This window comes from Cebidichthys violaceus, unplaced genomic scaffold, assembly GCF_023349555.1.
Source record: "Cebidichthys violaceus isolate CVI_PGR_0920_01 unplaced genomic scaffold, fCebVio1.0.p SCAF_1, whole genome shotgun sequence".
Lineage (NCBI taxonomy): Eukaryota > Metazoa > Chordata > Actinopteri > Perciformes > Stichaeidae > Cebidichthys > Cebidichthys violaceus.
This window is the reverse complement of record NW_027176262.1, coordinates 23,969,308-23,992,005: the sequence shown is the minus strand read 5'-3', so window position 1 is coordinate 23,992,005 and position 22,698 is coordinate 23,969,308. Positions and strand designations below refer to the sequence as shown.

Sequence of the window (22,698 nt, the reverse complement as noted above, 5' to 3'; positions counted from 1 at the left end):
CGGTCCCCCATCGCTTGCCTAACCTCACTTCTACAACCTCCTTGTTTTCTTCCTTATATACCTTCATCCCTCTACCTTGACCCCTTCCTCCCTCTACCTCAACGCCTTCATCCCTCTACCACGACCCCTTCATCCCTCGACCCATACCCTACATCCCTTCATCCCTTGACTCCTACCCTATATACCTTCATCCCTCTACCCCTTCAGCTTCCAAAATCGAATCACTCCATCATGCAATAAACCTCGAAACTCATACCGTTATTGGTGTGGGCCTTGTTAGTGAAATACATATTATTAAAGTAGCACTGAGTTTGTAAAAGAGAAAGTAACACACATTTATATTATTATTTTTTACTTTATTTATTAATGTTCTTCTATATTTTCAGAACTTGATCAAATATTTGTAAAATAAGAAAAAAATAATTTTAAAGGATTTTCACAAAACAACATTACAATGATTAAAACATTTGTACAATGTACAAAAACTTAAAATGTAAACATTTAAACAAGATGAAAACTGAATGTTTTAACATGAACTTCACACTGAACGTTGCTATTGGAGCATAATCTAATGTTGTTTCTTTATTGTATCCTTACCTAAAACACAGGCTGATTGTATACATGCAGTTCTGACATTGATCACAGATTGGAGTAGTAATGTATGAAGTGCACATAAGTAAGCTGCAGGTGATGATAATAAGGTGTGTTGAACAGTTCTTTGACTGTGTTAACATGTTTGAGTGAGAGCTTAACTGGCATGCTTAGATTCTCAATTTGATGAATTGAAACAGAGAATGAATTTGGACAATGCTGCTATTTACATTATACCAGTGAGCATTTATGTTAAACTGTACCAACTGGACATTGGTTTATTTCTAGCCAAGAATACACACGTGAGACAAATTATCCCTGTTTGCCCCCTGTGGTTTATGTATTTTTATTAAAACTCCCTTCAACTGCCATCTTTGTTTTTTCAAAAAGTCAGATTTTTTTAGAATTGGCTTTTGTTCATCAAGTGTTTCTTGGTGTTTTTTTCTGGCTTAAACAATATGATGAAACACTTTGGAGCAAATATACACAATATGAGTCCAAAACTTGAGGCCAGAATGGCAAATATCTCCACAGCCACAGTAAATTTACCAGGAGAGCTGACATATGCTGGGATAAAGGTGACCCAGACTGCACAGAATATCAGCATGCTGAAGGTTATAAGCTTGGCTTCGTTAAAATTATCAGGGAGTTTCCGGGCTAGGACAGCTAACACAAAGCAAAAGACAGCCAGCAGGCCGATGTACCCGAGCACAGTCCAGAACCCAATAGCTGAGCCTAATGCACACTCCAGGATGATTCTCTCCTTGTATGTGGTTAGGTTTTTCTTTGGAAAAGGAGGACTAAGAACCAACCAAAGAGTACATATTACAACTTGAATGAATGTGAAAGACACCACAGTCATTCTTTGCTGTGGCGGACCAAACCATTTCATGACATTACGACCTGGGAGAGTGGCTTTGAATGCCATTAACACTACTATTGTTTTTCCAAGAACACAAGACATACAGAGGACGAAGGTGATTCCAAAAGCTGTGTGGCGCAGCTTACAGGACCACTCAGAGGGTGCTCCAATGAAAGTTAATGAACATAAGAAACAGAGAGTCAGAGAGAAGAGCAGCAGGAAGCTCAGCTCAGAGTTGTTGGCCCTGACAATCGGGGAAGTCCTGTGGTGATGGAATACAGCCGCTGTTATAATGGTGAGACAGGCACCACCAACTGAGAATGCAGCCAGGATGATTCCTAGGGCCTCATTGAAGGAAAGATACTCTACAGGCTTGGGGAGACAAGTGTCTCTCTTTGCATTAGGCCAAAATTCCTTGGAGCAATGGAAACAATCAGGGGAATCTGAAAGAATAAAACAAAAATGTCGTTTACCTGTCGATATTTGATGTTGTCCAGTAGATATGCAGTAAGAAAAACAATACCTGTAGCATTGCTAATCTCTCCCTCAGGACACGGTATACAATCATAACAGCAGATGGGTTTTCCTTTCTGCAGCACTTTACGAGTTCCTGGAGGACAGCTATAAGAGCACACTGACACAGGCACCTGGCATATAGACACAAACAAAGTCACACATGTTCAGGTTTGCTTCAAAGCGCCGATGATTAAAGGATAGGTTCAGATCTGTCTAAAAACAATACTTGCATGTCAATATGTGTATTGTGTACATGTGATTTGTCAATGCAGCTGCTGGTGGAAAAAAATCCACAGTTGTGTAAAAAATGTGTTCTAAAGTTCAACTAAAGCCAAAATGAGGCTTCAGCAGTCTGGCTTGGACAAAGCAAGTGGTTATCTTTCAAAGTTTGTGTTTTTGGACAAAGTCACATTCTGTATTATTATTCCTCTGCTGCAACTCAGCAAGGGAACTCTTTTGTTGAAACTATTACGTGTGATGTGAGACTGAAAATGCTGTAACTTTAGAACAGATCTCTTCACAGCCAGTATGGACTGGAGGAACAGGGACCAAGAACACTTATCACCTAATTTTAAATTGGAACATGTTAAAATATTCATTTTGGGCTTCCTACTTGTGTGCCACCCTCCACCCAGGTGAGGTTCCTATTGATATGGAATTCCTGGTCCACCGGCAGTGATGCATCGTAGTGCCCTACTGTCACCATCTCAATGCTACCACTCTCACTTTTTTGCCAGTTAATCAGCTCATATGTGGCCACAGGATCCCCGTTGGCATCAAATGACACATCATAACCATTTTGGGAAAACTTAACTTTCTTCAACTGAGTGAGAACCTGTGAGGATGAAGTAACGGAAGACGGTGAGGGCGAGAAATAAAACAATGTATAATCAAAGGAATATTTCATTTAGGAAACAGTACAGTATAGGAAAAGAAAGACATTGGGATTGTTCATGTAATTGTTTTGACTGACCTGTTTGGACTCTATGCTGGTGAATTTGTCACATTGAGTTATAGAGTGTGTTTCCTGACACATTGCATTATGAATGGCATGTGCTATTGCATAAACAGCCTTGTACACCATGTTAGTGATTCGAAGCTGAGATGTGTCAGTGTACGGGCTCTGGATCATCTCTATGTCTTCAGTTCCATCGCACGCACTTTTTTCTGTAGCTGATCCTAAAAACACACAAAGACAGGAAGGTGTTGTATGTATAATGTTCTTGTTTAGTTTCATTGAATCAACTGACTGAATGAAAAAACACAAGTCAGACAAAGACCCATCTGTGAGTCAGTTATGTTAAAGATAAGCCAAACTTTCTCACTTTGTCCCAGCCTGCAGTTGAATTCATCCTCCCAGAACTCAGTAAGCACTGGAGAGGCAGCCACTTCAGAGGGAGAGAGATCCAACAGGAAGTCTCTCAGACCAGGGATGACAGATTGCTCAATGCCAAATCCAATTGTTCCAGCACAGAAGCTGAACCTCAGCATGTCTAGGTCAGTTACCCAGGACTCACTGCCTATCCACTGGCGAGGTGGAGAGGGCTTGAGTGACAGCTCCTCCAGCAGAATACTCAAGTCTCCAGGAGATGCAAATGCCACAACAACCACAGCTGTCGACCTGGACAGAAATTATACAGCATTGCATTATACCAATATAAACAAAATATATTACAAAATATTTGTACATATGTATGGATATAGTTAACACGGTTTTTGGTCTCACTGATTATTTTCATAATAAAGATCATTAACAAATATGAGATAAATACAGGTGTCAGAAAAGAAGATACATTTCCAATATGCCTCTAAGATGACAAAATATTCTTATATCTTATATTTACAGAACATTGATGTGGATTTGTGTGCAGAAGGTCAGTATGAGCACAGGAAACAAAAACACATAATCAGTGAACGTAGAAACCTGCGGATAATGTCAGCTACTCTCTGGATCCTGCTACGTGGGTGGGTCCGATAGAAAGATTCAGAGTATTCCACACAGATCCCCTCTTTGTGCGCTGCGTCCAGGAAAGACGCCATGCCATTGTTTCCATAATCCGAATCCGATCGGATGGCACCTATCCAAGTCCAACCAAAGTGTTTTACCAGTTTGGCCATTGCGTCAGCCTGGAACTGATCACTGGGGATTGTTCTGAAGAAACTCGGGTACTGCTGCTTATCGGACAGGCATGCACAAGTGGCAAAGTGGCTCACCTGAATTAATACAACAGTGTAATTGTTTAACAGGACGGCCAAAAAATAGCACTGGTCTATTTAACACATAGTTTGCAGAAATGAAAAATATTTACTTGAGGAATGTTAAAGGGCCCGATGATGTGCGACATGCTGATGGATGGCGTGGACCCAGACTCACCAACAATGGCCATCACCGTACCAGATTGTGAGCAGTTGTCACCTTTGTAAAACACTGGGTCCAGGCCGCTTGATAGCTGGAATGCCACATGCACCGCCACAGGCACAGAGGCGCACGAGTCATAGATCTGATAACCGAGTTTGATGCCTGGCAGCAGCTCCGTGCTGTTGTTAATCTCCTCTATGGCGAAGATCATTGCACGTGAGAAGCGCAGTTCACGGGCAACAATGCTGTACACACACACTCGTATCACTGTTTAAAGTACTGTCATACAATTGATGATGACAATTCACTATTTTCATAGAGATATATAATTCGGGAAAACTGAACACCAAAAATCACAAAACAGAAGATGTCAGATGAATTTGCACAATAATCTTAATCCATGATTTAACAATAGTTTATTATTTTAAACTGTAATTTTAGTTTTCATATTGTTTTCAGTAATGAAATAAAAAAATCACTCAAATGATCTACTATTTTGTGAATATAATACATACGAATGCATTAAAATAAAATAAAAGTATAAACATTTCCATCCCCACAGAGTAACATCCTCTTAGCCCCCACATCTCCCTCTTACTAACCTCCCTGAGCATCTTATTGGATCAGGCTTGGTGGTGTAGTTATGCTTCACTGTGTGCATGTAGTAATGTATGGTGAAAACACCACCAATAACGTAGTCACCATCCATTGAGAATGCAGGCAGACGAGTGGTACCCTGGAGCTTACATTTAACCGATGAAGCCTCAGTGCTGACCCCAACACCTGTCCTCTCCTCTGTAAGCCCAGCCCTTTGTTTCACACCATCCCCAGAACCATTCAAGGCAAGAGCTGAGTTCAGCTCACACAAACCCAACGACAGGATCAGACCAATAAAGAGAGCTGCCATCTCCACCCCTCAACTGTCCTCATGTGGGCATACTGTGTTTTCACAGCTTAATATAGATTTTCAGATTGAAGCTTCCCTCCGACAGTACGTCAGCTTACTGTACGTCAGAGAGAGGATCCTCTTATACAGTGATCTTTGATTAACTCTTGTCCAAGTCTTTTTTGTGAAATGTGTGTACAATATAATCTGCACTAAGTATCCATGTATCTTTTCTGTTCTTTTAAAGTTATCATTGTAAACACTGAATGTCGTAATTATCTCTATACCCTTACACCTTTTTCCTGTGTTTTAGCTCATATTACAGTTAATCCTAACAAATGGCTTTTTGTCTATCTATTTTCTCTCTCTCTTGCAGGATTACAGGAACATCAGGGGACTCTGCACCACCAGAGCTTCCAAAGAGATGGCCCCCACTCTACGTCTCCATTCCCCCAGTTCCCGCCAGCCATCGGACACCAACGGTCCCCCATCGCTTGCCTAACCTCACTTCTACAACCTCCTTGTTTTCTTCCTTATATCCCTTCATCCCTCTACCTTGACCCCTTCCTCACTCTACCTCAACGCCTTCATCCCTCTACCACGACCCCTTCATCCCTCTACCTCGACCCTTTCATCCCTCGACCCCTACCCTACATCCCTTCATCCCCCGACCCCTACCCTACATCCCTTAATCCCTCGACCCCTACCCTACATCCCTTAATCCCTTGACCCTACCCTATATCCCTTCATCCCTCGAACCCTACCCTACATCCCTTCATCCCTCAACCCCTACCCTACATCCCTCAACCCCTAGCCTGCATCCCTTCATCCCTATACCCCTTCAGCTTCCAAAATCTAATCAATAAATCATGCAATAAATCTCGAAACTCCTACTGTTATTGCCGTGGGTCATGTTAGTGAAATTTAGTTTTACAAACGTAGCGCAGGAACAAGGACCACGCCCAGAACACGGCTCAGTTCCTGTGCACAAAGTATTTAAGCACAATGAACCCGTTCATTTCCTCTTCATCTCTGCTTTCAAATCCCCCCCCCCCCCCCCTCAACCCCATTTTTGTCTTTCTATTTTTTCTCTCTCTTGCAGGATTACAGGAACAACAAGGGACTCTGCACCACCAGAGCTTCCAAAGAGACGGCCCACATTCTACGTCTCCATTCCCTCAGTTCCCGCCAGCCATCGGACACCAACCCATCGCTCACCTAACCACCCTTCTACAACCTCTTCATTTTCTTCCTTACATCCCTTCATCCCTCTTCCCTCTTCCCCGACCCTACATCCCTTCATCCCTATACCCCTACCCTACATCGCTTCATCCCTCGACCCCTACCCTACATCCCTTCATCCCTCGACCCCTACCCTACATCCCTTGACCCATACCCTACATCCCTCAACCCCTACCCTACATCCCTTCATCCCTCGACCCATACCCTACATCCCTTCATCCCTTGACTCCTACCCTATATACCTTCATCCCTCTACCCCTTCAGCTTCCAAAATCGAATCACTCCATCATGCAATAAACTTCGAAACTCATACCGTTATTGCCGTGGGCCTTGTTAGTGAAATACATATTATTAAAGTAGCACTGAGTTTGTAAAAGAGAAAGTAACACACATTTATATTATTATTTTTTACTTTATTTATTCACTTTCTTCTATATTTTCAGAACTTGATAAAATATTTGTAAAATAAGAAAAAAATCATTTTAAAGGATTTTCACAAAACAACATTACAATGATTAAAACATTTGTACAATGTATAAAAACTTAAAATGTAAACATTTAAACAAAGTGAAAATTGAATGTTTTATCATGAACTTCACACTGAATGTTGCTATTGGAGCATAATCTAGTGTTGTGTTTTATTGTATCCTTACCTAAAACACAGGCTGATTGTATACATCCAGTTCTGACATTGATCACATATTGGAGTATTAATGTATGAAGTGCACATAAGTAAGCTGCAGGTGATGATAATAAGGTGTGTTGAACAGTTCTTTGACTGTGTCAACATGTTTGAGTGAGAGCTTAACTGGCATGATTAGATTCTCAATTTGATGAATTGAAACAGAATGAATTTGGACAGTGCTGCTATTTACATTATACCAGTGAGCATTTATGTTAAACTGTACCAACTGGACATTGGTTTATTTCTAGCCAAGAGTACACATGTGAGACAAATTATCCCTGTTTGCCCTCTGTGGTTTATGTATTTTTATTAAAAGTCCCTTCAACTGCCATCTTTGTTTTTTCAAAAAGTCAGATTTTTTTAGAATTGGCTTTTGTTCATTAAATGTTTCTTGGTGTTTTTCTCTGGCTTAAACAATATGATGAAACACTTTGGAGCAAATATACACAATATGAGTCCAAAACTTGAGGCCAGAATGGCAAATATCTCCACAGCCACAGTAAATTTACCAGGAGAGCTGACATATGCTGGGATAAAGGTGACCCAGACTGCACAGAATATCAGCATGCTGAAGGTTATAAGCTTGGCTTCGTTAAAATTATCAGGGAGTTTCCGGGCTAGGACAGCTAACACAAAGCAAAAGACAGCCAGCAGGCCGATGTACCCGAGCACAGCCCAGAACCCAATGGCTGAGCCTAATGCACACTCCAGGATGATTCTCTCCTTGTATGTGGTTAGGTTTTTCTTTGGAAAAGGAGGACTAAGAACCAACCAAAGAGTACATATTACAACTTGAATGAATGTGAAAGACACCACAGTCATTCTTTGCTGTGGCGGACCAAACCATTTCATGACATTACGACCTGGGAGAGTGGCTTTGAATGCCATTAACACTACTATTGTTTTTCCAAGAACACAAGACATACAGAGGACGAAGGTGATTCCAAAAGCTGTGTGGCGCAGCATGCAGGACCACTCAGAGGGTGCTCCAATGAAAGTTAATGAACATAAGAAACAGAGAGTCAGAGAGAAAAGCAGCAGGAAGCTCAGCTCAGAGTTGTTGGCCCTGACAATCGGGGAAGTCCTGTGGCGATGGAACACAGCCGCTGTTATAATGGTAAGACAGGCACCACCAACTGAGAATGCAGCCAGGATGATTCCTAGGGCCTCATTGAAGGAAAGATACTCTACAGGCTTGGGGAGACAAGTGTCTCTCTTTGCATTAGGCCAAAATTCCTTGGAGCAATGGAAACAATCAGGGGAATCTGAAAAAAACAAAAATGTCTTTTAGTTGTCGATATTTGATGTTGTCCAGTAGATATGCAGTAGGAAAAACAATACCTGTAGCATTGCTAATCTCTCCCTCAGGACACGGTATACAATCATAACAGCAGATGGGTTTTCCTTTCTGCAGCACTTTACGGGTTCCTGGAGGACAGCTATCAGAGCACACTGACACAGGCACCTGGCACATAGACACAAACAAATTCACATATGTTCAGGTTTGCTTCGAAGCGCCAAGGATTAAAGGATAGGTTCAGATCTGTCTAAAAACAATACTTGCATGTCAATATGTGTATTGTGTACATGTGTTTTGTCATTGAAGCTACTGGTGGAGAAAAAGCACAGTTGTGTAAAATATGTGTTCTAAAGTTCAACTAAAGCCAAAATGAGGCTTCAGCAGTCTGGCTTGGACAAAGCAAGTGGTTATCTTTCAAAGTTTGTGTTTTTGGACAAAGTCACATTTTGTATTATTATTCTTCTGCGCAACTCAGCAAGGGAACTCTTTTGTTGAAACTATTACGTGTGATGTGAGACTGAAAATGCTGTAACTTTAGAACAGATCTCTTCACAGCCAGTATGGACTGGAGGAACAGGGACCAAGAACACTTATCACCTAATTTTAAATTGGAACATGTTACAATATTCATTTTGGGCTCCCTACTTGTGTGCCACCCTCCACCCAGGTGAGGTTCCTATTGATATGGAATTCCTGGCCCACCGGCAGTGAAGCATCATAGTGCCCTACTGTCACCAACTCAATGTAGCCAGTCTCAGTTGTTTGCCAATTAACCAGCTCATATGTGGCCACAGGATCCCCGTTGGCATCAAATGACACATCATAACCATTTTGGGAAAACTTAACTTTCTTCAACTGAGTGAGAACCTGTGAGGATGAAGTAATGGAAGACGGTGAGGGCGAGAAAAAAAACAATGTAAACTAAAAGGAATATTTCATGTAGGAAACAGTACAGTATAGAAAAAAAGGACATTGGGATTGTTCATGTAATTTTTTTGACTCACCTGTTTGGACTCTATGCTGGTGAATTTGTCACATTGAGTTATAGAGTGTGTTTCCTGACACATTGCATTATGAATGGCATGTGCTATTGCATAAACAGCCTTGTACACCATGTTAGTGATTCGGAGCTGAGATGTGTCAGTGTACGGGCTCTGGATCATCTCTATGTCTTCAGTTCCATCGCACGCATTTTTTTCTGTGGCTGATCCTAAAAACACACAAAGACAGGAAGATGTTGTATGTATAATGTTCTTGTTTAGTTTCATTGAATCAACTGACTGAATAAAAAAACACAAGTCAGACAAAGACCCATCTGTGAGTCAGTTATGTTAAAGATCAGCCAAACTTTCTCACTTTGTCCCAGCCTGCAGTTGAATTCATCCTCCCAGAACTCAGTAAGCACTGGAGAGGCAGCCACTTTAGAGGGAGAGAGATCCAGCAGGAAGTCTCTCAGACCAGGGATGACAGATTGCTCAATGCCAAATCCAATTGTTCCAGCACAGAAGCTGAACCTCAGCATGTCTGGGTCAGTTACCCAGGACTCACTGCCTATCCACTGGCGAGGTGGAGAGGGCTTGAGTGACAGCTCCTCCAGCAGAATCCTCAAGTCTCCAGGAGATGCAAATGCCACAACAACCACAGCTGTCGACCTGGAGAGAAATTACACTGCATTGTATTATACCAATATAAACAAAATAACTTTTAAAATTATATATCAGGATAATTAACACAAACACATATGACATACTTTATTTTTTAGTGTGTTAATGTGCAGTATTGCTCCACTTCTATAACAACATCAGTATTAGGCCCTTCATTGTTGATGTGGATTTGTGTGCAGAAGGTCAGTATGAGCACAGGGAACAAAAGCACATAATCAGTGAACGTAGAAACCTGCGGATAATGTCAGCTACTTTCTGGATCCTTCTACGTGGGTGGGTCCGATAGAAAGATTCAGAGTATTCCACACAGATCCCCTCTTTGTGCGCTGCGTCCAGGAAAGACGCCATGCCATTGTTTCCATAATCCGAATCCGATCGGATGGCACCTATCCAAGTCCAACCAAAGTGTTTTACCAGTTTGGCCATTGCGTCAGCCTGGAACTGATCACTGGGGATTGTTCTGAAGAAACTCGGGTACTGCTGCTTATCGGACAGGCATGCACAAGTGGCAAAGTGGCTCACCTGAATTAATACAACAGTGTAATTGTTTAACAGGACGGCCAAAAAATAGCACTGGTCTATTTAACACATAGTTTGCAGAAATGAAAAATATTTACTTGAGGAATGTTAAAGGGCCCGATGATGCGCGACATGCTGATGGATGGCGTGGACCCAGACTCACCAACAATGGCCATCACCGTACCAGATTGTGAGCAATTGTCACCTTTGTAAAACACTGGGTCCAGGCCGCTTGATAGCTGGAATGCCACATGCACCGCCACAGGCACAGCGGCACACGAGTCATAGATCTGATAACCGAGTTTAATGCCCGTCAGCAGCTCCATGCTGTTGTTAATCTCCTCGATGGCGAAGATCATTGCGCGTAAAAAGCGCAGTTCACGGGCATCAATGCTGCACACACACACACACACACACTTGTATCACTGTTTAAAATATGGCTTACATATGATGAGGAAAATAGAAATACATAATTTAGGAGAATTACAATTCAAAGCTATGGACAAGAAGAGATGGCTGCACTGCGTAACATCCTCTTAGCCCCCACATCTCCCTCTTACTAACCTCCCTGAGCATCTTATTGGCTCAGGCATGGTGGTGTAGTTATGCTTCACTGTATGCATGTAGTTATGTATGGAGAAAACACCACCAATAACGTAGTCACCATCCATTGAGAATGCAGGTAGACGAGTGGTACCCTGGAGCTTGCATTTAACCAATGAAGCCTCAGTGCTGACCCCAACACCAGTCCTCTCCTCTGTAAGCCCAGCCCTTTGTTTCACACCATCCCCAGAACCATTGAAGGCAAGAGCTGAGTTCAGCTCACACAAACCCAACGACAGGATCAGACCAATAAAGAGAGCTGCCATCTCCACCCCTCAACTGTCCTCATGTGGGCATACTGTATTTTCACAGTTTAATATAGATTTTCAGATTGAAGCTTCCCTCCTTTTATTGTACGTCAGCTTACTGTACGTCAGAGAGAGGATGCTCTTACCCAGTGATTCAAATATTTATTGTTCCCTTTATTTCAATATAACTGCTCTTTAATTTGACCAAACTGCAAAAAATCAGCATTTAACAGTTAATGGATGACTGCATTTTAAAACAAACCTCGCTCTGACAGATTACAGTCTTTACTCCAAGTTGTTGAGAAGGCACTGAATATTTAGCATGACATGGTATATCTGAATTTGAACAAGAACTGTGGCTGGGTCTGTTTGATAAACTAAGCCATACAAAAGGCATACAGTTTTTATTGATGATACTAAATCCTAATCTAAATCCATCAAAGCAGAACTGGCCCTGACAAGCCAGAGGTGTCCTGAAACATTGTATATGTTGTGTATTTTTTTAATTAGCAATACAACATTTTCTTTCAGTACTCTTCCATTTAAATGTATTATGTGCTTTATTGTATTTTTCAATGCTTAAATGCTTGCATGCATGCACCCAGACAAAATCAAATCTGTTTGTAGTTTTGGTAATGGATTAACTGAGCAACTGAGCAACAACGAAACATCTCTTGAGATAATCTGTTTTGCATGTGAATTCCCAAACTCAAGGATCCACCCAGGTATACCGTGCTGTCATTTTTTGGCTCACTCTGCTACTACCACCTAGTGGACATTTTATTAAGACTGAGGGAATATATGACAGTGAATTGAACATGTTCACAGATGATCTACAACTCTGTGGTTAGTTCAAATGGATGTGCCTGATAAAATGTAAAGCACACCTCATAACAGCATTCTAAAAGCATCCTAACATACAGTAACATGAATCATAATGGTAGCAAACACATCAAAACTAACAAAAATCAAAAAAAGTTACTTGTATTTATCATGAAAATCACACAACATAACCATGTGCAGGGATTATTTAGTGCTTGACTGCTTGTGGTATCAACACTGGAAATAGACCTGAAAAAAGTCCTGAAAAACATCAGGGAGTCAATGAGTGACCTTTCACACTAGTGCCTAACCAATCAGTAAGCAACACGTTTATGAGCCCTCGCTGTGTGTTGGAAGTCGTAAACCAGACATGTGCTGCTCCTGGGATTTGCATCTGCGTGACCCTTTGTACAGAGGCTCCTGCGCTTTGCAGGACAGAGTGTCTGTCTCCTTCCAGGAAGGATAATAGAACTATTTTGTGCCAATAAATGGTGAGAACACAGTGCAGCTGTAAGAAACAGCACAGACACTGAACAGACTATAGGTGGGCACAGGGGCGCCAACAAATCAGAACTTAGTTTCTTGCTCTTGGTGTCACTTAAATTATGTTTCCTGTGTTCACTGCTGTTTATCGGCCGTCCCAGGCTGTGGACATGCCAACTGAGACATGTAGCATTTGGGATCAGCTTTGTGCTTTGTGTCATGTATTCTGGTAAAAACCATGGTGGTTCTGGCTGTGCTCAAGGCCTCCAAGCCAGGAGTTGGAGGCAGTCTAAAGTGGTTTGGTGCTGTGCAGCAGAGAGGGACAGTTATGGTTCTTACTTCTATTCAGGCAGCAATCTGCACTGCTTGGATTGTCTCTGCCTCACCAGCTCCCCATAAAAACACTCAATACCACAACGACAAGATAGTGTATGAGTGTGTAGTTGGGTCCACCGTTGGTTTTGCAGTGTTACTGGGCTATATTGGCTTATTGGCTGTCCTCAGCTTCATGTGAGCATTTCTGGCAAGAAATCTTCCAGACAACTTCAATGAGGCCAAGCTCATCACTTTTGACAGAAACAAGTGTTCTACTATCTGATTCTGTGGATAGTTGTACTACCGTCATGTTGACATAACATATAACATACTTTTATCCCACATGGCCTGGCACCAGTATTTTACTCACTTACCTTTTGATTTATCTTTACTCTTTCTGAGATATAGTCCAATCCCTAATTGCATGCTCCGAAGCCCATCATGCTTCAACCCAAAAAGGCGAACACCACGAACCCTGTTCATGGGATTATACATGGCTATGAAGAACCCACACTAAAGACTGAATCCTAGTGAAGGCGCCGTCACATCCTAGGTCTAAAAACAAATAATTGTGTCAGGATGCCCAACTTCTCTCTCTCATCTCATCTTCAACCGTTTATCCGGGATCGGGTCGCGGGGGCAACAGCTCCAGCAGGGGACCCCAAACTTCCCTTTCCCGGGCCACATCAGCCAGCTCTGACTGGGGGATCCCGAGGCGTCTCCCAGGCCAGTTTGGAGATATAGTCCCTCCACCTGGTCCTGGGACTCCCTCGGGGTCTCCTCCCAGCTGGTCGTGCCTGGAACACCTCCCTAGGGAGGCGCCCAGGTGGCATCCTTACCAGATGCCCGAACCACCTCAACTGGCTCCTTTCCACGCAAAGGAGCAGCGACTCTACTCCGAGTCCCTCACGGATGACTCGGTTAACGGTCACGGTTAACGACTAAAAAGCAATTCATTATTTATAATTACCAACGCATTTTTTTCTGCAATACGAGTGTGAAACTTACCCTTGGCAGCGGAGCTGATTTGGTTCTGAGGTCACAGCCCGATGAAGACATCAGGACCACATCATCTGCAAACAGCAGCGATGCAATCCTCAGCCCACCAAACTGTAAACACTCCTCCCCACAACTCGATATCCTGTCCATGAATACCACAAACAGGATTGGTGACAAAGCGCAGCCCTGGTGGAGGCCAACTCTCACCGGAAATGAGTCCGACTTACTGCCGAGGACCCGGACACAGCTCTCGCTTTGGGCGTACAGGGATTGGATGGCCCCCAGAAGTGGCCCCCTCACCCCATACTCCCGCAGCACCTCCCGCAGTATCTCTCGGGGGACCCGGTCATACGCCTTCTCCAGGTCCACAAAACACACGTAGACTGGATGGGCGTATTCCCAAGCCCCCTCCAGGATCCTTGCGAGAGTGAAGAGCTGGTCCGTTGTTCCACGGCCAGGACGGAATCCGCATTGTTCCTCTTCAATCCGAGGTTCGACTATCGGCCGAACCCTCCTTTCCAGCACCTTGGAGTAGACTTTACCAGGGAGGCTGAGTAGTGTGATACCGATGTAATTGGCACACACCCTCTGGTCCCCCTTTTTGGACAGGGGAACCACCACCCCGGTCTGCCACTCCTCTAGGCACCGTCCCAGACCTCCACACAATGTTGAAGAGACGTGTCATCCAAGACAGCCCCTCCACACCCAGTGCCTTCAGCATTTCTGAACGGATCTCATCAATCCCTGGGGCTTTGCCACTGTGGAGTTGTTTGACTACCTCAGTGACTTCCACCAGGGAAATTGATGATGCTCCCCCATCAGCCTCCAGCTCGCCTCTACAATAGAGGGCGTATTAGTCGGATTCAGGAGTTCCTCAAAGTGCTTTTTCCACCGCCCGATTACCCCCTCAGTTGAAGTCAACAGAGTCCCATCCTTACTGTATACAGCTTGGATGTTTCTCCGTTTCCCCCTCCTGAGGTTCCGGATGGTTTTCCAGAAACACCTTGGTGCCGACCAAAAGTCCTTCTCCATGGCTACTCCGAACTCCTCCCACACCCGCTGCTTTACCTCCTTCACGGCAGCGGCTGTAGCCCTTCGGGTCTGTCGGTACCTTGCAACTGCCTCAGGAGTCCTCCGGGATAACATATCCCGGAAGGCCTCTTTCTTCAGTCGTGTGAAGGCGCCGTCATATCCTAGGTCTAAAAAGAAATAATCGTGTCAGGATGCCCAACTTGCTGCGAAGCAATTTCAATTTACAGAAATGCCCCTTAACAGGTCCCATGAAGTGACCTTGCTCCTGGTGGAATGTGTTTTCCTGTAAACCATAGCTATCAAAAGCCAGCACAATAGCGATTAGTTCTTAAAACACCTTGCAGGAATTACCCAAAATGCAGCACGGTTCATCTACCTTCCTTTACTATTGTACTGCTCACTGGGTTACTGTAATCAATATTACAGCATCTGGAACTTTATGTTTAGACCTTTAAGTTCAGTTGATCTCCACAGTGACATTAGTTAATGTATGTAAAAATGATCTTATATTGCTTTGTTCTTGTTTATCTTTTACCCCTTGATGTGTGTTTGAGGTAAAGAAAAACAATACAAAATATTCAACATGAGCTCCAATAGCACAAAATAAATAAGAACTCAAAAATGAAAGTGATAAACAGACAATGCATCACATAAATGATGTTATCACAATATTCCATATTTGTAGAGCTGGTTTGATATGAGTTGAGTCCTGCCTCCACGCCTGTGCCCTGATGGGTGGTGTCAAACTATGACCAGAAACACCAAGGGGGATGACATAGACCTGCATATAAAAGTAAATAGTTGTTCATAAAGCTCAGACAGTGAGGAGGGCAGATATGGGGACATTTCTGGACCCATTTTTGTTCTTGTACGTCTACCTGATGTTGATTGTGTTCTCTTCCTCTCTTTTCTCATCTTGTAAATTAAGGAGACAATTTTATCTCAATGGGATGCACAAGCCCGGTGATGTGGTTTTGGGTGGGCTGTTTGAGGTCCACTACACCTCTGTTTTACCTGAGCCTGAGTCGTTCACCTCAGAACCAAATCAGCTCTGCTGCCAAGGGTAAGTTTCACACTCGTATTGCAGAAAAAAATGCGTTGGTAATTACAAATAATGAATTGCTTTTTAGCCGTTAACCGTGACATTTTATGTATTAGCTTTGACACTGCAGGATTCAGGCATGCCATGACCATGGCCTTCGCCATTGATGAGATCAACAGAAACTCCCATCTTCTACCTAATGTGACTGTGGGATACAGTCTTTATGACAACTGTGCCACACTTGTGATTGGATTCAGTGCTGCATTGTTGCTGGCCAGTGGTCAAGAGGAGCAGTTTCTGCTTCAGGAGAAATGTTTGGGGACCCCTCCAGTCCTGGGGATTGTGGGTGATTCCATCTCAACAGTTTCTATCGCCACCTCTGACATGATAGGTTTATTCAATTTGCCCATCGTAAGTTCACCTTCTTCAGTCTTGCTGTAGCTGAGCTTTTGATATGCCATATTTGAATGTATTTAGAGATGTACATTAATTCTCAGCTCCAGCTTCTCCAACAAGCCTTTATTTGGTAAGAAGGGATAATCTTCATTTAGACCCTAGATTTAGGAATCGTTAAATGCGTGACATTGTCTGCATGCTTCTGCTAACTTGCATCAGAAGTAAAACCTGCGTGCATACTATATGTTTCTTTGTAGGTGAGTTACTTTGCCACATGCTCCTGTCTGAGTAACAGGCGCAGGTTTCCATCCTTCTTCAGAACGATCCCAAGTGATGCTTTCCAGGTGAAACTCTGGTCTAGAAATAACAAATGCAAAATATGTTTCAGATGAAGTGTATTGAGCTTTAAAACATGTTCTGCCAATTTAAATGCACATTTTGTATATTGTAAATTAAAGTACTGTATTTGCTTTATCCTTCATTGAGGAAACTGTATTAATTAGGAAAAAGAGTGTAATTAGATCAACTAACTGTAGTTTTATTGTGCGACCTGAATGGGTATGTTTCCTCTGAATGATCATTCAAAACCCTGCATTAATCCCCCCCCCCGCTCTCTGTTCATAAAGGTGCGTGCTATGATTAAGATTCTGAAACGCTTTGGCTGGACTTGGGCTGGTCTGCTGGTCAGTGATGATGACTATGGACTCCATGTTGCCCGAACCTTCCAATCAGACTTGGCTCAGTCTGGTGGAGGGTGTCTAGCTTACTCAGAGGTTTTGCCCTGGGGTGAACACCCCACTGAACTAAAGAGGATTGTGGAAATAATGAAGAAATCAACAGCTCGTGTGGTCATTGTGTTTGCGCATCAGAGCAACATGGTTGAACTCATGGAAGAGGTATCTTATCTTCTCAACCTGGTCTCACCCCCAACACGTTGGTCAGTACCCCTCTGCACCTGATACTGATGCATCGAGGCAACCTTTAGCTTCTGTATGCCATGAACCAAACTTTCAACTAACTCTAATGTAAACCGATCCGCTTCAATATTAGACGCTCAAAGCAACTAGTATAAAGTGAGCGATAGTCCACTGGGTCAAACAAATGCAGAACCTTTACCAAGGAGACCGCTGACTGTATCCTGTGTGAAACAAAAAGTCAACGTCGACTTGTTGTTTCACGTCAGTCCCGTGACCCAAGTGAGTGAGTCAAGTAACTCATTGGGCACTCGCTAGTCACATGAGTCGTTAATCACTTGGTAGTCACGAGTTGTTAGTCGGTCAAGATCATTTCAACCACAAACTGACATTCTGTCCCTGACAGAGGGGTACCAAGAGTTTCACAGTTTAAAGCTTAGAGCCAATGACCAAGTATTTAACGAGGTGGGGGAGAGAACGTGTTCATTTCTTTACTAATTCAATTAGTTGTATGAAAATAAATGAATGTGATTGAATTAAATACACAGGTGGTGAGGGAGAATGTGACAGGCCTTCAGTGGATGGCCAGTGAAGCCTGGTCAGCAGCTGCTGCGCTCCACACCCCACACTTTATGCCATACTTGAGTGGCACACTGGGCATCGCCATCCGCCGAGGAAAAATACCAGGCCTCAGGGATTTTCTACTAAGAATACGTCCTGACATGCATATAAGTAATAGTAGTAATAATAATGGACATAGCGTGGTAAGATTGTAACCTTACAATCAGATCTGTAATTACAATAATAATGTAATTTCTGTTAAGACTCTGTTTTAAATACATTTCAGGTCATGCAGTTGTGGGAATACACATTTCAGTGTAGATTTGCACCACCTCCAGCAGATTGGATGGAGGCTGGTGGAGAGTTATGCACTGGACAGGAAGATCTAGAGAGTGTGGGCGCTGAGTTGTTGGATGTTTCTGATCTCAGGGTTGAGTACAACATTTACAAGGCGGTGTACGCCCTGGCGTATGCTCTTGATGACACGCTGCAGTGCGAGCCAGGGAGAGGGCCTTTCAGTGGGAACAGCTGTGCCACTTTGCAAACATTGGAGCCATGGCAGGTGGGATATCAGTTTACACTCAAGCTGTTCTGTGGAAAGAAGAACGTATTAACTGTGTCATTAGCAGGCCACTTTGACCCTCCTGATTGTCTTTGAGCAGAAGACAAAATGTTCCTAGAAGTTGCAAGATAACATTCCCTTTATTTCTTCAATGGCAAAAGTGGTTGATCAAATATAGAGAGCTTATATTGCACTATATTTGAAAGCTTGCATGACGAAATCCACAATCTATCACACAGAGCATCTGAAAGCATATGCACAATCAACAGCAGTGTATTTGTATTTGAGTCTCCCCTTCTTTATTTAAATTGTACCCCATTTATAGCTTATGCATTACCTGGAAAAGGTCAACTTCACCACATCATTTGGTGATCAAGTGTCATTTGATGAGAATGGTGATGCCTTACCAATATATGATGTGATGAACTGGCTGTGGCTCCCTGACGGAAGAACTCAAATTCAGAATGTGGGTGTGGTTAAAGAGTCAGCCAAAGGTGAAGAACTCACACTTGATGAAGACAAAATCTTCTGGAACTCTGACTCCAAACAGGTTACACCTTTTTATTGTACCTTTTTACTTCACCGTAGTGCTGACACACAATAACAGAATCAAACAGTAGTAGAATAACTGTGATAAAACTCTTACAATCCTATCAGTCACCCCTGTCGGTGTGCAGTGAGAGTTGTCCTCCAGGTACCCGCATGGCCAGAAAGAAGGGGCAGCCTTCTTGCTGTTTCGACTGTGTACCGTGCTCTGAGGGAAAGTTCAGCAATGACACAGGCCGGTATCATTATAATAACATGTTAAATTATTGAAAATGAATTTGTTTTTGTGAATCTTGGCCTTATTGCCTATACATGCAACGTCAGCGTTCACAGCTGGGAGAGACAATGTCCTTGATGCTCTGTTACCGTGTTTTCATACAGACTCCATGGAGTGCACCAGTTGTCCAGAGGACTTCTGGTCCAATGCCCAGCGTGACCACTGTTTTCCTAAGAAAACTGATTTTCTCTCCTACTATGAGCCTCTGGGTATCTGTCTGACAACAACCTCATTGTTGGGAACATTCATCTGTGCTGTTGTCCTGGGAATCTTCACCTATCATCGCAGTACACCTATAGTACGCGCCAACAATTCAGAACTTAGTTTCTTGCTCTTGGTGTCACTTAAATTATGTTTCCTGTGTTCACTGCTGTTTATCGGCCGTCCCAGGCTGTGGACATGCCAGCTGAGACATGCAGCATTTGGGATCAGCTTTGTGCTTTGTGTGTCATGTATTCTGGTAAAAACCATGGTGGTTCTGGCTGTGTTCAAGGCCTCCAAACCAGGAGTTGGAGGCAGTCTAAAGTGGTTTGGTGCTGTGCAGCAGAGAGGGACAGTTATGGTTCTTACTTCTATTCAGGCAGCAATCTGCACTGCTTGGATTGTCTCTGCCTCACCAGCTCCCCATAAAAACATTCAATACCACAACGACAAGATAGTGTATGAGTGTGTAGTTGGGTCCACCGTTGGTTTTGCAGTGTTACTGGGCTATATTGGCTTACTGGCTGTCCTCAGCTTCATGTTAGCATTTCTGGCAAGGAATCTTCCAGACAACTTCAATGAGGCCAAGCTCATCACTTTCAGCATGCTGATCTTCTGTGCTGTGTGGGTGGCCTTTGTCCCCACTTATGTCAACTCTCCAGGCAAATATGCAGATGCAGTGGAGGTTTTTGCCATCTTGGCCTCCAGTTTTGGTCTCTTATTAGCACTGTTTGGACCCAAATGTTATATAATCCTGCTGAGACCAGAGAGGAACACAAAGAAAGCAATCATGGGGCGAGGTGAATGTATGAAATAATCCTATCCGCTCTGTATTTTGCATTCAACAAACACAACTAGAAGCAATACATAATTAATAAATACAAAAAAAATTTGAATCTTACATTATTATTGTCGTTTTTGTATGATGCCTGGTCTAGTCTTATATCAGTAAATTGACAAAAACTGAAATAACTACATATCCATACCCTCCGAGCACTTTAATTAGCAAAAATGGATACATTTAACAAATTACTACCAAAAATCCAATTGAAAAGGCTGTTGGGAAATTGGATGTTCGTATGTATAGATGCAGCAGTGTCAAATGTGTCCGTCATCATTAAAAATAACATAATCCTGGATCAAACACATCATCAGTTGCAGTACCACCTTCATTTTCTATATGCTGTTCTGCTCATGAGGAAAAAACAGAAGACAGTTGAAACAGAATTTTTGAAGACAAAGCCGCTGTCAGTTCTGGAAATGACGACCATGCAATGGCCAACTATTATTCGATGTTCTAATTAAGCCAGCATGGAAAATAAGATCTGATTGAAAGACTGATTTCAAGCATCATTATTGTAATTGCACATACTGTACATTTACATTATGCCAGAGGCTATCAAAGTGTCCTTATTGTTGGTTTTGCCAGTCATTTTGTGAGAAATGTTCTTTTGTTTTTGTTTTTCTGAAATACCGCCTAAATAAGATGCTTTCTTGCTTTTTGGTCAGACAATGCCAATGTAAAGTTGAGGCCAAAATTATTAGGCCCCCAGGAATTATGGAACATTTTCCTAAAATTCTCCCCAATGTTTTGCAGCATTGATAAAACTTGATATGATCAAACATTCACCAGTGCTATTTAGTAGCTTTTTGTAAATTTTGGAATATAAAATACATTTTTAGGCTTGCTTTATATCAAATATAGTGAAAAACAGGGTGGTCAATAATATTACCCCCCCCCCATGTGAATTTCTGCTGTCAAACACACCTAATTAACCAATCAGCTTTCAAGCCACACCTGTGCAGTCAATTAGCTTCCTAACAACACCTGAGCATTCAATCAGCATAAAAAGACTCCAAGGAACAGGGCACTGGAACACATTATTGAGAGGGACTGCTTTTACTCATCATTGATTGTTGCTGACCTGGCCTCTTCTGGAGTTGATGTTTCAAGGAACTCAGTTGTGAGGTCTCTCCATCGTGGTGGGCTTCAGGGCCATCGTCCCAGAAGAGCCCCTTTACTCAAAGAGCGGCATATCACAGCCAGACTTAGGTTTGCTTGTGAACATTTGAAAGGTAAAGATGAGTTTTGGAAGTCTGTGCTTTGGTCTGATGAGACTAAACTGGAACCTTTTGGGCACATGGATGTTGCTTATGTTTGGCGAAGAAAGGCAGAAGCCTTCAACCCTAAGAACACTGTTCCCACAGTTAAACATGGTGGTGGGAGCATCATGCTGTGGGGCTGTTTTGCAGCCTCAGGCACAGGGAGCCTTGTTCGGGTGCATGGCATCATGAAAAAAGAAAATTATGTTGATGTTTTGAGGGATAATATGCAGAAATCTGCTCGCAGTCTATCCTTAGGTCGTCGCTGGGTCTTCCAACAAGACAATGACCCAAAGCATACATCAAAATTGGTCCAACACTTCCAGAAGGATACCAAAACCAAGGTCCTGGAGTGGCCCGCACAGAGCCCAGACCTCAATCCTATTGAGAATCTGTGGCGGGTGCTCAAAGTGAATGTCCATGCTCGGAAACCACGCAATTTGGACCAGCTGGAAGAATGGGCCAAAATCTCTCAGGAGACCTGTGCCAACCTAGTAAAGAACTACTCTAAGAGGTTGTTATCAGTTGTGGCTCAGAAAGGGTACACTATTGACTATTAATGGCCAGTGGGCTAATCATTTTGGATGTCTCATTTTTGCCTTTTCTTGTTTCAACTCGGTGTATCAATAAAATATCCTAATCAAACTTATTGGACATTTTGTCTTTGTTATTTTGGAAACAAATGCACTATAAACACTTGTTGTTAATGGTCATTTCCATGGAGAAATCAAGAGTTTTGTCTAATTTCATAAGGGGGGGCTAATAATTTTGGCCTCAACTGTAATGGATGCAATATTCTGCTACAATTTAGCTAACAGGAAATGGAGCTTCGTAAGGTCATCCTGCCTTACCAAATCTATAACATTGCAAATTCGACAGACTAATGTGGAAATATGTCTTTCCCACATGTTTCTGCAGAACTGATCATATCTAAAACCTGCCAAAATACTATGGGTGCCAGACAGATACA

The 22,698-nt window shown here is 42.7% G+C and overlaps 3 protein-coding genes across 3 annotated transcripts; 1 reads left to right on the top strand and 2 right to left on the bottom strand.

Annotated features, from left to right (window-relative positions):
* Positions 1-991: 991 nt before the first annotated feature.
* Positions 992-4,539, bottom strand: LOC137882737 (extracellular calcium-sensing receptor-like). Its single transcript, XM_068724928.1, has 7 exons — positions 4,279-4,539; positions 3,894-4,183; positions 3,295-3,590; positions 2,943-3,148; positions 2,583-2,804; positions 1,977-2,100; positions 992-1,896 (listed from the first exon to the last, which is right to left on the bottom strand). Exons 1-7 carry the CDS (start codon positions 4,537-4,539, stop codon positions 992-994), a joined length of 2,304 nt encoding a protein of 767 aa, XP_068581029.1.
* A 2,962-nt stretch (positions 4,540-7,501) lies between these two features.
* On the bottom strand, positions 7,502-10,983 carry LOC137881792 (extracellular calcium-sensing receptor-like). Its single transcript, XM_068724228.1, has 7 exons — positions 10,723-10,983; positions 10,338-10,627; positions 9,798-10,093; positions 9,446-9,651; positions 9,087-9,308; positions 8,483-8,606; positions 7,502-8,406 (listed from the first exon to the last, which is right to left on the bottom strand). The coding sequence occupies exons 1-7, from the start codon at positions 10,981-10,983 to the stop codon at positions 7,502-7,504; spliced, it is 2,304 nt and encodes a 767-aa protein (XP_068580329.1).
* A 5,093-nt stretch (positions 10,984-16,076) lies between these two features.
* LOC137881007 (extracellular calcium-sensing receptor-like) lies at positions 16,077-22,288 on the top strand. Its single transcript, XM_068723098.1, has 10 exons — positions 16,077-16,189; positions 16,285-16,579; positions 16,822-16,908; positions 17,191-17,460; positions 18,027-18,242; positions 18,335-18,601; positions 18,927-19,151; positions 19,259-19,382; positions 19,529-20,425; positions 21,987-22,288. The coding sequence occupies exons 1-10, from the start codon at positions 16,077-16,079 to the stop codon at positions 22,286-22,288; spliced, it is 2,796 nt and encodes a 931-aa protein (XP_068579199.1).
* Positions 22,289-22,698: the final 410 nt, after the last annotated feature.

Bases quoted from the DNA above. Each gene is read 5' to 3' on its own strand.
- LOC137881007 (XM_068723098.1), top strand. From the start codon at position 16,077: ATGCACAAGCCCGGTGATGTGGTTTTGGGTGGGCTGTTTGAGGTCCAC. The intron at 18,243-18,334 runs GTAAGATTGTAA...CAGGTCATGCAG, and splicing joins ATAATAATGGACATAGCGTG to TTGTGGGAATACACATTTCA. The intron at 18,602-18,926 runs GTGGGATATCAG...CCCCATTTATAG, and splicing joins AAACATTGGAGCCATGGCAG to CTTATGCATTACCTGGAAAA.
- LOC137882737 (XM_068724928.1), bottom strand. From the start codon at position 4,539: ATGATCTTCGCCATAGAGGAGATTAACAACAGCACGGAGCTGCTGCCA. The intron at 4,184-4,278 runs GTAAATATTTTT...GTATTAATTCAG, and splicing joins GGCCCTTTAACATTCCTCAA to GTGAGCCACTTTGCCACTTG. The intron at 3,591-3,893 runs GTTTCTACGTTC...ATTTCTGTCCAG, and splicing joins GTAGCTGACATTATCCGCAG to GTCGACAGCTGTGGTTGTTG.
- LOC137881792 (XM_068724228.1), bottom strand. From the start codon at position 10,983: ATGATCTTCGCCATCGAGGAGATTAACAACAGCATGGAGCTGCTGACG. The intron at 10,094-10,337 runs GTTTCTACGTTC...ATTTCTCTCCAG, and splicing joins GTAGCTGACATTATCCGCAG to GTCGACAGCTGTGGTTGTTG. The intron at 8,607-9,086 runs GTAGGGAGCCCA...TCTATGTGCCAG, and splicing joins GGGTGGAGGGTGGCACACAA to GTGCCTGTGTCAGTGTGCTC.